The 14,676-nt window shown below is 39.2% G+C and overlaps 1 protein-coding gene across 1 annotated transcript in view; it reads right to left on the bottom strand.

The window, feature by feature from the left end:
* Positions 1-14,676, bottom strand: part of DNTT (DNA nucleotidylexotransferase) — a 230,303-nt gene that overhangs the window by 52,972 nt on the left and 162,655 nt on the right. The window contains exons 8-9 of the mRNA XM_075216179.1: positions 14,149-14,251; positions 9,488-9,757 (exon numbers count right to left, since the gene is read on the bottom strand). Of these exons, the coding sequence (XP_075072280.1) occupies positions 9,488-9,757; positions 14,149-14,251 (373 nt within the window). The remainder of the gene's footprint in view (positions 1-9,487; positions 9,758-14,148; positions 14,252-14,676) is intronic.

The raw sequence follows: 14,676 nt of genomic DNA, 5'->3' as shown, positions 1-14,676 counted from the left end.
CCATATTTAATGCCCGCACAATGTTACTGGCATTGTCTGACACCACAAATCCCCATGAGAGTCTAAGTGGGGTAAGCCACTGGGAGATAATTTCCCTCATTTTCTCTAATATGTTGTCAGCGTTGTGCCTCTTATTAAAGCCTGTAATGCACAATGTTGCCTGCCTTTGCATGAGCAGCCATTTTGTAGATGCTGCTACTGATGCAGCTGTTGCTGTTGCTGCGGAAGGGGATGCATCTACCCAGTGGGCTGTCACAGTCATATAGTCCTTCGTTTGCCCAGAACCACTTGTCCACATGTCCGTGGTTAAGTGGACAGTGGGTACAACCGCATTTTTAAGAGCACTGAGGACACTTGATCGTACTTCTCTGTACATTTTTGGTATCGCCTGCCTAGTGAAGTGGAATCTCGAGGGGATTTGGTACCGGGGACACAATACCTCCATCAACCCTCTAAATCCCACTCCACTGATGGCGGACACCGGGCGCACGTCTAACACCAACATTGCAGTTACAGCCGCAGTTATACGCTTTGCAATAGGGTGACTACTATCGTATTTGGTGGTCATGGCAAACGACTGTTGGACGGTCAATTGTTTGGTGAAAGACTTAGCGGTCTTACGACTTCCCCTCTGGGAAGATGACCGACTAACAGCAGCAACAGCAGCAGTGGCAGTAGTAGGCGTACCGCTGCAGGATTCCTCGGATGAATCCCGTATTGAGGAGGACTCAGTCTGGCTGCTGACTTGGGCTGCAGGACTGAATCTGATGGAGATTGTGGAGGAAGTTGACGAGGAGGGTGTTGCTGGTGTGTATCCAACTGGACCACGGGATTTAGGTGTCCCTGTACCGATGAGGGTCCTAGCCCCAGTTCCTGAACTAACCACTGAACTATGAAGGTTATTCAGGTGACGTATAAGGGAGGATGTTCCTAGGTGGGCAAGATCCTTACCCCTGCTTATTTGAGCTTTACATAAGCTACATATTGCCATACATTGGTTGTCTGGATTTGGATAAAAATAACTCCAGACCGAAGAGGTGCATTTTTTGGTCTTCTGACCAGGCATGACGATGGGCTTTTTCATCCCATGGACATCAGCTGTTTCCCCCCCTGGTGCCTCATTTACAATAACCACATCACCATCCTCATCATCAAGTTCCTCCACAGCGCCAGCTACATCATCAATAGCCTCCTCCCGAGCCACCTCTTCCCGTACAGTGATGGGAAGGTCAGGCTTGACAACCACCAACACCCTTGGACTCGCCTTGGGGATTTGTGATAATTTCTCTTTAGAAGGCAGAGTTGTTTGCTGTTTTGTTGCTGACAGCATAACTCTCTTCAATTTTTTGTAGGGGGGGGGAGGAGGAGGAGGGCTAAGATCCGTGGGTGAAGCTGAACCACTAGTCATGAACACGGGCCAGGGCCTAAGCCGTTCCTTGCCACTCCGTGTCGTAAATGGCATATTGGCAACTTTACGTTTCTCCTCAGATGATTTTAAGTTTCTCTTTTTGCTACTTTTTCTTAACTTGGGCTTTTTGGATTTTACATGCCCGGTACTACGAGATTGGGCATCGGGCTTGGAAGACGACGTTGATGGCATTTCATCGTCTATGTCATGACTAGTGGCAGCAGCTTCAGCATTAGGAGGAAGTGGGTCTTGATCTTTCCCTACTTTATCCTCCAAATTTTTGGTCTCCATTATATGTAGCACAAGATACTGCAGAATGTGTGAACTTGGTAATATTGCAGTACCAATGGACTTATAATGCTGGATTGGTTTTGCAAATTTGGTTATAATTATTATATTTATTTATTTTTTTTAATTTTTTTTTTTTTTTTACTTTTTTTTTATTTTTAAAAAACTTGGGAATAGTGGGGAAATAACTATGCCCTTAGAAGCACAGAGCACAGGACACAGCACCACTGGACTGCACAGGACACGGCACAGGACCCAGCAGCACTACGGAACTCAGCAGGACAGAGCACAGGACACAGCACCACTGGACTGATACTGCAGAATGTGTGAACTTGGTAATATTGCAGTACCAATGGACTTATAATGCTGGATTGGTTTTGCAAATTTGGTTATAATTATTATATAGGTTTTTTTTTTAAAATTTTTTATTATTTTTTACTTTTTTTTTATTTTTTAAAAACTTGGGAATAATGGGGAAATAACTATGCCCTTAGAAGCACAGAGCACAGGACACAGCACCACTGGACTGAACAGGACACGGCACAGGACCCAGCAGCACTACGGAACTCAGCAAGACAGAGCACAGGACACAGCACCACTGGACTGATACTGCAGAATGTGTAAACTTTGTAATATTGCAGTACCACTGGACTTTTACTGCTGAATGTGTGAACTTGGTAATATTGCAGTACCAATGGGCTTATACTGCAGGATTGGTTGTGAAAATTTTGTGGTAATTAAAAAATATTAAAGTAGTTTTTGGTATTTTTTAAAAAAACTTTTTTTTATTTTTTTAAACACAGGGGAATATTGGGGAAATAACTATGCCCTTAGAAGCACAGAGCACAGGACACAGCACCACTGGACTGAACAGGACACAGCACAGGACCCAGCAGCACCACTGACCTCAGAAGGACAGAGCACAGCACACAGCACCACTGGACTGATACTGCAGAACACAGCACAGCACAGCACAGCACAGCACAGCACAGCACAGCACTAAACAGCACTAAACAGCACAGCACAGCACTAAACAGCACAGCACAGCACAGCACTAAACAGCACAGAACTAAACAGCACAGAACTAAACAGCACAGAGGACCACCTAACACACCCTCCCTCTACCCTGATCAATGCCCGAGTGAAGATGGCGGCGACTAGCGGGGAATTTATAGGATCCGAGTATCGCGAGATCCGACAACGGGATTATGAGTCAGAGCCTCAGTTTCACTTTTGAATTTGGCGCCAATACCCGGATCTGTCTCGGATCCGACTCGGATCCGCAACGTTCGGGTGGGCTCGGATTTCAGAAATCCGAGTGCGCTCATCCCTAGTTATCATAAAGCATGATGTTTTGTTCTTGGCCAAATAAACCCTTTCTTTATAAATCTTTAAATCATCTTATGAATAATAATAGCAAACTTAAATATGCAGGATTTTTTCCTCAAAGAGTAGGCCAAAAACTTTAGGTGCAGCTTAATATTATACTATGAGTGTTATTTCCTAACTTCGGTGCAAGTCCATTTCGACCAGACACTTGATAATCATTATCATCCTTTATTTATAAAGCCCAATCACATTCTACAATGCTAGGAATTTACAATCTAATTTTCCTATTACCTGCACACAAACACACACACCAGATTCAGTTTAGTCAGAAGTCAAATTAAATCACCAGTAGGTGCACCTGGAGTCCACTCAGGTAGAATGTAAGAATTCCATACACATAACACCCTGGGCCGGAGTGAACCCAAATCCTCAAGGCAGCAGTACTAACAATTGTGCTGGCCAGACACAGCTAAATGCTGATTGGTTGTTATCAGTTACTGCACTCTGCAAGTTTGCTCATATGTGAGGAAATGGCTCGCTGCGCCTACAGACCTTGCACCGGCCCTAGATGTGGGAAGGGTGAAGTTTATGTAAGTTACCAAACATGCATGGCTCTTGGCAACCAACCAAAAGCTTGGTTGGTGAGCAGCCTGTAGGATAACATAGGAAAAGTGACAATACAGCTATCAACATTACCCATTTCAATACAAATGCAGTAATAGGAAACAATATTGTATTCTGCAATAGGTGGCGGCAAGTGTCAAAGAGGTCAAGACCAGAGGGAAGCACAAGACCAGTCCCTTCAGCCTAAACTAGTAAGGCAACATGATTTTGGAAACATGGAATATAGGAGTTAATTAACAATGAAAAGAAGCCCTATATGAGGGCTTCATGGAGGCCAAGAACTAATGGGCTTATTACCCTAGAAATGACTGGTTGAAGGAGATAGACTGAAATCTTGAGTTCTCTTAAAATATTGATTGCCTTTTCTGGACTTTCTAGTTTATGCTACCATAAATATGAATAATTAAAACAAAAACAGTAATAACCATAAAGAGAAAAAAGGTCCATAGTTATATGAAATGCCTGCATTACAAATGACAATAAAATATAGTCAGCCCTGTATATGCGGAGAGTCCCAGGCCTCGGGCAGTAGGGTTGACATGCTGCTAATTTTGCACATCATTCTTTATATTGTATTATTTGCATTTTAGAACCATGGATTCAATTAGGGCTGAATTATTTCTATGTGTTTATCCTATTCAGATGAATTGGATTGCATTTGGATTGGATCCATTGAGAGATACTGCCATAAATGAGGTATGAGACAGCAATGAATAGATGTAAATATGGCCATTCATACAGTTAATGTATATTTTTTTGGGTCGAAAAGCTTTACATTTGCTTAATTCATTATCACTGCATAATTTTCCATTTCCAATGTGCTATATATAAACTTTTGATCTTCTATGAACAGTAAAGAATTTTAATTAGCAATCTTTTCTCTACTTTGTTTAAAATGTGTCATGACAAAATGGAGGACAAAACAACTAAAATTAGGGAAAACCATTCAATTAAATATCAATTTGCAATTTTAATTTAACATACGAGAACAAAGAGTTGCAATAGGGATAATTTCAGGCAATGCTGCCTAGGAAAAATATAAATGGCTTTTTCCAGAATTACCATCTCCTTTCGGAGGCTTATTTGAATATTTAAAAATGCAATTAATTAGATGGCTTTTATAACCCCTTGATGTCAAAGAGGTAGACTATTGCAGATTCCAGTAGGCAGTCCGGGGAGCGGAAATAGATGTAGATGATGGATGATGTGTCAGGAAAATAACTGCAAGACAATGAATTAATGTTTGCTGTGGGTAAATTAAACCTTGTAGAGGAAAGTAATTCTGAAGTTGATGATGATGTGTATATAGTATGATTGTGCTGTTATTTACAAAATGTGTTAACATGGTAACTTAATTTCCTTGAATTGCTAACGATAAGAGAAAACAGTGATACGATACTTTTACTAGATAACTGAATGAGATGTAAAGCATTTTTGCTGATAAGATGTATTAGTTTACTCTATGAAAAATCTATTTACTAATAGTAAAAATACCATGGGAACAAACCACTCTCAAAAAGAAGGCTCTATCAGTACATTGCATAGACTATTAAAACAAAAATGAAAAGATAAGACAAAGTAAAAACTCATCTCGTAATTGATATGAATGTTTTTTTGTTTTTTTTTCTACCTTATGGATGAAGCACAGTACTTACCGTATGGCATTCTACCGCATGCCTACAGCTCCAGATATGTACAGCAAAAACACCGTGGACACTCTAGGCAGTGCCTCCCCCATGGATGCAGTGCTTTAACCTCCTCGGAATACAGCACTGCTTCTTACTTTAGCAGATGGGAAGGAACGGGGGAGACATCTCACGCTCCCTTTAGTCTGGGAAAGTGGTGCTGGGCAGTGGCTTTATAGCCCAGTGCCACTTGCCCAGCCCATCACGCATTCAGGTGCAGCAGTCAAAAGCTTCACCGTTAAGAATCCACTGACTGCTTCTCCTTCATGTCAGTAGCCTCTGATCCACGTGGAGGGTGCCAGGGGCACATTAAATACACAGGATAAGTGATATTATGTCACTCATTCAGTATTTTAAGTGCCGCCTAACCATTGGCGCCCTTAGCAACCACTTAGGTTCGCGCAATGGCAGCACCGGCCCTAACCCCAGGAAAAAATGTTTTATTGTGCCTTTTCTGGGGCTTATTACTAGTATACCTTGGCATGCCCTGTGCCCAATAGGAAAATCCATTCATGGGAGCATACTGGGCCTGATTCATTAAGGTAAGTTAAGCAAAAGTAAGTAAGGCAAAACCATGTTGCATTGGAGTGGGGGGGGGGATTTAAAATGTGAGGAGAGATTTATAGTTGGGGTAGGGCATGCCTTAGATCAACTTTAAATTTCAGTGTACAAATAAGCTATCAAGTATTTGTGTGCTACATGGAAAAACAACCAGTATTTTCCTTATGTGCCAAATAATAAATTTATTTGCACCCCTTGCATTGAAACATGGGGCTAGATTTACTAAACTGCGGATTTGAAGAAGTGGAGATGTTGCCTATAGCAACTAGTCAGATTCTAGCTTTCATTTTGGTGAATGCACTAAATAAATGATAGCTAGAATCTGATTGGTTGCTATAGGCAATATCTCCACTTTTTCAAATCCGCCGTTTAGTAAATTTACCCCATGGTGTTGTCCAGAAAATTTGAGTAAGAAAACATACTCAATTTTTTGCTTAACTTTCCTTAATGAATCAGGCCCACTGTGTTTTAGCTTTTATTCATACAATGTTTGGAAGCAATTTGTTTCACTGACACAATACGTACAATTAGCAAGTACTTTCCATCTTTCACTGAATTTTACCTCCATGCCACTGCTTACTGAATACACTTTTACACTAAGTACTCTCCCTTTTTAAGCTAAAGTACATAAGAAAGTAAAATACTGCAAGTCATAACAACTTACTACAAGGTTTTTCTCTTGAATTTATAACTCAGTTTCAAATTATTTACAAGTTACAGTAAGATCTACCTTAGTTTCACATCCTTAAAGAAAATACTTGAATCTCTTCAGAGAAGCAAATCATTAATCCTACTGGTATCATTTTAATGTGTCACATATTGAGTGGAATTTCTTTTACTTCCCTACCTAGAGATCATTTAGGTCCAATTTTGTGGCTGGCGTACCACAACATCACAGCCCCTTCCTTCCTTGTGTCTCTCTGTACCATTTTTTTTTCTAAATTGTAAGATCTTGTTACACTAACATAACAAACTGAATAGATGGATAACAAGCTGTATATACTTTAATTCTTATAGAGAGCTTGAAACCACTGTCTTACTGCATCAATACTAAAGAGTATCATATCACTACTCTGTGCTGTTGGAGGACCCTGCTCTTTCCACTATCTAAATCTAAATCTGTGGCTTTCTGCTTACCTTGACTACTCACATCATGACAGCATCCCTGACCTCACTATCAATCACACGAGTGGACAGGTTACTGCCTTGCACAAGATCAGTACATTCATGTTTTTAATACTATAGGGCTCTATTTAGCAAAGGAAGAAAAGCCATATCTCTGGCGAAAACAAGTGTATTTAAAGAAAATAGGGCCTGTCCCTAGCTATCAAGGGGTGAACATTGGCAATACCACTGCTATTGCCATAGGTATCTCCTGCCAACATTAAGATTCACTGGCTTTTTCCAGTGATAGCCTTACCCATGCAAAGAACGGTGAAGCCTATGTAACAAGAATCGCGGCCATATATGTACCATAGCAATCCTTCTGCTATCGCCGTCTCAGGAGGTTAGAGGCATTGTTGTACATGAGAAAAGTGGACCACTATAGAGGGATTTCAAAAAGATAAAGTAACAGGAGACTAGAATGCTAAATAATAATAAACCAGGCACATACACTAACAATTTAAAGATGAAAGATAATAGCAAAAACAACCTTGAAAGAGGACTGATTGATTAAAAGAAATCCACCAATGATTTTTCTCTCTGCCTGTCCTAAGTATCTATGAATATCAACTATGCTGATTTCAATGTAAATTACTATGGAAAACTGATTTTCAGAACACAATATACACTTTGTCCACCACTCACATGTATTATCACTTTTCTTTGCTAATGTTAGTTCTGCCTGTCTGCACTATTCTAATTACATATTGTTTTCTGCTCACTACAGCCCGAGGAATTCTGCATCTGTTAGGGGAGAGTGTGGCTCTATCTATGTGCAGGATTTCATTTTTACTGAGTAAATGATAATAACATTGTGTAAGACAGAACCTTAGAAGCACATTGTATTTCCTCCTACAAGACGTTACAATTTAATCATGGTTTCTTGATTGTAATAGGATAGGGGATATACTGATTGACTTAGCAGTGTATTTCAATAGAGCATCCTGTAACACCATTAGGTATAAGCTTCCTCTTAAGAAAACATGTTTTTATACATGTGCTATCAGTCATGCAGGAGCGGGATTGCTTTTCCAATCTCACATTAGACAGTGTAATTATAATATTCTCTGCATGTAGCGAGCTAATAAAATATTAAGGTCATATTTGAAATGAGGGCTGTCTTGTCCTTTGTCACAGCAAATGGAAACGCCATAGTAACTGCTTATACACATGTTCTATGATGAGGTTTTGAGTGGGTGGCTGGCAAAAATACATGCAAAAATAAAAATAATGTCTACACTTCACTGAATGATGATGCAGAAGGTCAGTGCCTTCTGACACTGGGGATGAGTGAACACCGCGGAGAGAGAGTAAAGTGCGCCAGTCACTATTTTAAACGTGACTGTTCTATTAATATTCTGTCCATGTAGCCGTTAAGAACTGTGCAGGAGGAGACTGTAGATGAATATGGGAACTGTACATATTTACTTTATTACTGCAACCATTTAATGATGTGTTGGAGTGAAGGAGAAATATAAATAGTTTATTTTGCAATATAGAAGTGGTCTGGCGCCCATCTGCAACATCTACTGCACCAGCACTTAATATCTGTGTCCACACTTAACAGTCATTGCGGGGACCCTCCGGTCACTTATGCCCATACCCAACAGCTAGACAGGGCAGAGGAAAGTGCAAGTGAGGAAATGCATCACCCGTTTATGCACCCCAGAACCAGGGGTCTATGCATCAAGCTAATTTCCACTTAAAAGAGGTGGAAACGGCTGTTTCCGCATCTTTTAACTTTTAACTTAACTGCCTAACATAGGAGACTTCACAGACATCTCCTCTGTTTTGGCTAATACCGTGCAGCATCGCAGCCCCCATAGATTAATATGGGGACTGCGATGTTCTGGAATGCATCAAGCTTTGAAAAGCTTTGCATTGTACGGACAGGTAACGCCATCTCAGGATGGCGTTACCTGTCATTTCCTATGGGATCCTGCTGAAGCCTCGCTGGCTTTGCAGAACCCGATACAGTATTATATTATATCCTCCTGTCACCGGCAGCGCTAAGCAGGAAAATGAGATTGCAGGAGAGGGGTCACTTCGCAGAGGCTCCCAGAGTATCCCCGGCATTACGCTTCTTAGCGGTACATAAATAGGCATCATTACGATGTGCATTACGATGCATATTTAGTTGCACCTTATCAAATTGAGGCATAAACCCCACAGTGACAAGGGAATTACAATTATTTTCTTCCACTCTAAACAAGCAAAATTGCATTTGATGTTAACATTGATTATGAATACATTACATATTTCATTGATAAGTCCTGTGTGGATGTTACCTATTTTACAATATAATATTTCAGCATAACTACATTATACCCCCATAACAATGTACTGACAGAATAGTATATGCTAGTATTATAAACTGCACCTATCTTCAGTTTAAGGCTACCAAGGATACAGTAGTAGGTTGACATACCGGGGAGCCTGTCCAGCCGAGAATTGCGAAGGCATATTGTTCATACGGTATTACCACTAAGTCCACCCGTACTGCCTTCCAGTTCCTCAGGTCAGTAATATTAGGCTGCTTCCAGTTGCCATTGCTTGTAGTTTCAATTTCAATTTCTTTTTTCAGGAGTTTGAGGATTAAAAAACACTTTTGATAATGATCAAGTGCATCGACACTCTTACTGGGACGTTTAGTCTCATCAAATGTTGACTCAATAAGGTTATAGAAAAAAAGCCGCTCCTTCAAAAAGAAAAAAAAACATATTAGGACCTCACGTAAGGTATATCATTGAAATACAATTCAAAAGTTTTATTTTTTTCACACTTTCCATATCTATTGTATCTAGGTAGCCAGTGTGGGCTTACCAAAAGTAAGAGTACAGGACCAAGTGCTATCTGCTATTAGAAGCAGTGTGGAAGAGATACAAACCCAGGGACGTGTGCCAACCTGTGGGAGCATTAGACTGCTCTCTCTTTCTGAGTTCAAGTCCCAGGAGGGACAAAGAGTCATTAATATTACCATGCTTTTGTCTGTATGATTCCCTTCTATATTATCTTACACTTTTACTATTTAGTGGGATTGTTGTGTTAAAAATACAATGGAGTGTGGTGGGAAAGTGTTTATAAAACGCACGTCCTGACACAATTGACCTGTGTTTGTTGAACAAAATCCTGTGTCATGACTAGAGATGAGCGGTTTGGATTTCTGGATTCAACAATTCTGAGTTTTACCAATCATATTGACTCAGAAGTTCTTACTCCCCTCTAACTTCATAGCGAGGCAAAACGCCACCTTCCCGCGTGTCTCTCAAGCTTTGGATTCAGCAGAGTGTATATAAACCACCACACCTCCTCGTGACACCCATGTTTTGCATTGTAAAACAGGCAGGAAAACATAACTCACAACCGTTCTGATTTAAGCGGGACATTCCCGATTTGACAGTCCCTCTCGGTGGGAATGTTATACTGGTGCGCACGTCAATGAAGGAGTTTATAGGCATTCCCCGGGGCTAGGAATGTCCTGGGAAAAGTGGTCATGCACCCCCAGCATGACGTGGCCACCCCCCCCCCCATCCTGATGCTGCCTGAAAAAAGTTGGGGCATATGGGAAAGAGTGTAGACTGAGCCTCGAGCACAGTTAGTGTGCAGCAGATAATTCAATATTATGAACGTAGTCATTAATCCTTACATGTAACTTTCTGTGTCCTCTCAAAAGAAAGTTTATCACATGTATATAAATCATAACTAACTCTTTTCGAATTACTTACAAGTAATTGTTTTATGGTGTTTTAGGGCAGCACAGTGGCTAGGTGGTTAGCACTTCTGCCTTACAGAACTGGGGTCATGAGTTCAATTCCCGACCATGGCCTTATCTGTGTGGAGTTTGTAGGTTCTCCCAGTGTTTGCGTGGGTTTCCTCCGGGTGCTCCGGTTTCCTCCCAAACTTCAAAAACATACTGGAAGGTTAATTGGCTGCTGACAAATTGACCCTAGTCTGTGTGTCTGTGTGCGTGTGTATGTGTGTTAGTTAATTTAGACTGTAAGCCCCAATGGGGCAGGAACTGATGTGAGTGAGTTCTCTGTACCGCTCTGCAGAATCAGTGACGCTATATAAATAAATGTGAATAATAATAATATGGTGATATCATCCAACTGAATGTGAGTTACATGGTTTTCCGCTAATAACTTTCCCTTCTTTTTGCATCCCACATGTTTGTCCCTGTCAACCAAGTACTAATATGTTTTTGGGTGCGTCCATGTCCATTAGTGGGATAATTTTAATTACCAAATTATTTGCTTTATTATAAATACATTTTAGGTTAGCTGGCAGAAGATTAATATGAATTTTATTCATCAACATGTGCCTTTGTTTTTAATCAACTTTTCATATTTTGTTCTGCAATCGTAATTGAAGGGAATTTTAATAGCTAGGTTATAATTATAGTTATTGGAATCTAATCTAGTTTCTGTAGCAAAACAATTCTTCTCTATTTTAAAGAGGTAGTCTATGGAGATTTTTTATAACGTAAAAAGAGGACAATTTAAAACTATTTAAAGCGAAAATATAATGAAAAAGTCCTTGAAGAGTCTTTGAAACAGGTGAGGTCTTCCAAAAGTTTTCTCTAATAATTTCCAACACCCTACAGCAGGCCTGGCCAACCTGTGGCTCTCCAGGTGTTGTGAAACTACAATTCCCAGCATGCCCGGTCAGCTGTAGCCTGGCTTTTACCTTACAATGCATGCTGGGGTTTGTAGTTTAACACCTGGGGAGACACAGGTTCACCAGGACTTCCCTACATCACTTATGAGAAAGGGAGCGCAGCTTCCTGACCGGCGGTTGGTGACGCAAGGCAGTGGGTGGAGCTTCGAGGCAAACAAAAGGTGACGCAAGACAGTGGGTGGAGCTTCAAGGCAAACAAATGGTGACCCCTGTTGAATATCACATAAATAAAAATACATAATGGCACTGAGACGGTGCTAGTTACAAATCCTGTCTGAGTAAAATAATAAGTAGCCACTAACATTAATTCAGATGGCAACTCCTAAGAGCAAAAAATGGTTCTTGGCTCAGTCACCAATGAATTCATGATCTATTTATTTCTGTATTAGGACTTTAGTTTTTAAAGAACTAGTGGCCGAAATCCTTACATAAGAGTTTATAAGAGTTTAAATTATTAGACATTTGAGATTTGATGAAACGTTGATGAATTTTTTTTTTACACGATTATTTAACAATTAATTATCAAAGAGTTTTGGGATATTTTTACGTAAGAAACAATCTTTATTTGTATTAACTTTATAAAGGAGTTTATGCTTTACGATTTCTACGATATTGACGAGTTGCAATTTTTATTATTTGTGAATATATATATTTATAGATCAATGCAAAAAAATGCAGACACTCACAGATGAAAAGTAACAGCCTGGGTGACACATCAAGGATAGATTCACAATCCTAAATACATCAACAATGGCACTCACAACACTGTATTACAACAAGCTGTACACTGAGGAGATCATGCTATAAACAAATTATAAACGATTACATAAAACAGAAAGTATTGATGGCTCTGCCCAAAGGAGCTTACAATCTAATAGGCTTGGAGAACAATTTGCTATCAGCCACCAAAAATAAAGCAGTCACTGGCATTTCTGTGCAGCTATCGGTGTTGTGTTATGGTTGGACGATGATATGGGTACTGATACTTAGATGTTTCCGATGATTATACAAACAATGCTTCCAGCTTATTGAAATACATTTCAGAGGCTTGAAAGTGCGGTTGTTTGATGGATTTTGTATATTATAATAATTTAAGAAAGTTGACATTAGCAATTAAGATATTGGTTTTGGTACTATTACCTTGGAGATTAGGACCTGATTCATTAAGGGAAGTAAATGCTGATATGTGTCGTATTTTGCGTAACATCGCTTTGCACACGCCCAGAACTTGACCATGCGCCAGTAAAAGCAGCTACGTCCAATTCATCATCAAGCTCAAAGGTCACTTACTACAGCCTATTCAATGTCATAGGCGGAACAGGAAGAGGACTGGGTGTATGGATGTAGTCAATGTATAGTAAGGGTGTGCCAAGCTCGAGCAACCGGAGCGATGTCCGATTCAAGGTTTGAGCATCTCAAAGGTACGTGATTTTCTGTCATACCACTTGCATCAGCTACAGATCGGGTACAAGTGCAGATTAATAGTGATCTTGTATGTATGCTAGAACATGTAGTAGCAACTGTAAAAATGCATTTTATGTACAGTAGACATTAATAGCATTCTAATAAATGTGTTTTATCAAAAGTAAATTTAAAAAAAAGGTTAGGTTTCTTTTAATGTTTTGCAATTAATGACTACGGGCATGATTCATTAAGGAACTTAGGCAAGAAATTTCTTACTTAAGTCTCCTGGACAAAACCATGTTAAAATGCAAGGCGTGAAAATTAATTTTATATTTTGCACATAAGTTAAATATTGTCTGTTTTTTCATGTAACAGACAAATATCAACTTTAAATTTCAGTGTAAAAATAAGCTATGAAGTATTTGTGTGCTACATGAAAAAACAGTCAGTATTTAACTTATGTGCAAAATAGAAAACTAATTTTCCCCCCTTGCGTTGTAACATGGTTTTGTACAGGAGACTTAAGTAAGAAATTTCTTGCCTAAGTTCCTTAATGAACAGGCCCATTATTATTAACAGGTGACAATCACTGAATACTTTATATTCCACATGTGTATTGACATATCCTGCAGTGTAATCTTTTACATCATCTCCTTGTTAAATACAGATGTACATATGCGCGATTTCCGTGCTTTTTTTTAAAAAAATGCATAATATGTTTGTTTTGCATTTGCATAGAGCTACTGTATTTTTTACTTTTATTATAAATAATTTATGTTTCACTGGGTAATTTTTAGCATTCAGATCTCATAGAATCTATTATTAATAGTTGCGACCTCCCCTAAGCATCATTAACCTCTACTTGCTTTAAAAATAAGTTAAAGTGAAACTTATGCAACATATTTCCTGGCTATTTTAGAGAAATGTTAGTTATTTGGTATTGGTAAAAACAGTATAATGCAAACTTTGAAACTGTAAAATGAAATTATTGAAGAAGAAAAATCTTACCTGATTTTTTAGCACATTAATGGTATTGTGCAAAATATCTTTTTCGACCCCTTTCCTTGGACATGTAATTAGGATATCCACATCGTGACCCACATTCTTACCCCTGTGGATTCAAATCAAAAGGTTCATTATGTTAACTCTAACTGTCATTTCCATAATCCATAGATTGTCTAGCAATCAAATCATCAAAATTGTGAGCAAATTCCTAGGTATTTTTTCTGAAAATGACAATCCATCTGTATTATGCCGTACTGGTATGTTCAATGATATAAAAGATAAGCTAGATGTATGAACTTTATTTCATAAAGATGTGTGTTTGTCCCATCCAGAGCAGAGTGTAATTTTTACAACTGATCCACAAAATATTTGCCTTATTCCGTATTTGGCAGCAGAGTTTTGCATGTTGCACCAATTTGTCCTTGAGTATTATCATTCTTACTCTACCCACACAACAGCATTAATTGACTCTCACTTTATTCATATGCAATAAATACAGCAAAATGCAAAATTACTAATACAGTACAGAGC

Source organism: Mixophyes fleayi, chromosome 6, assembly GCF_038048845.1.
Source record: "Mixophyes fleayi isolate aMixFle1 chromosome 6, aMixFle1.hap1, whole genome shotgun sequence".
Lineage (NCBI taxonomy): Eukaryota > Metazoa > Chordata > Amphibia > Anura > Limnodynastidae > Mixophyes > Mixophyes fleayi.
Note: the sequence above shows the minus strand (reverse complement) of the source record. Positions and strands in the feature narration are given on the sequence as shown.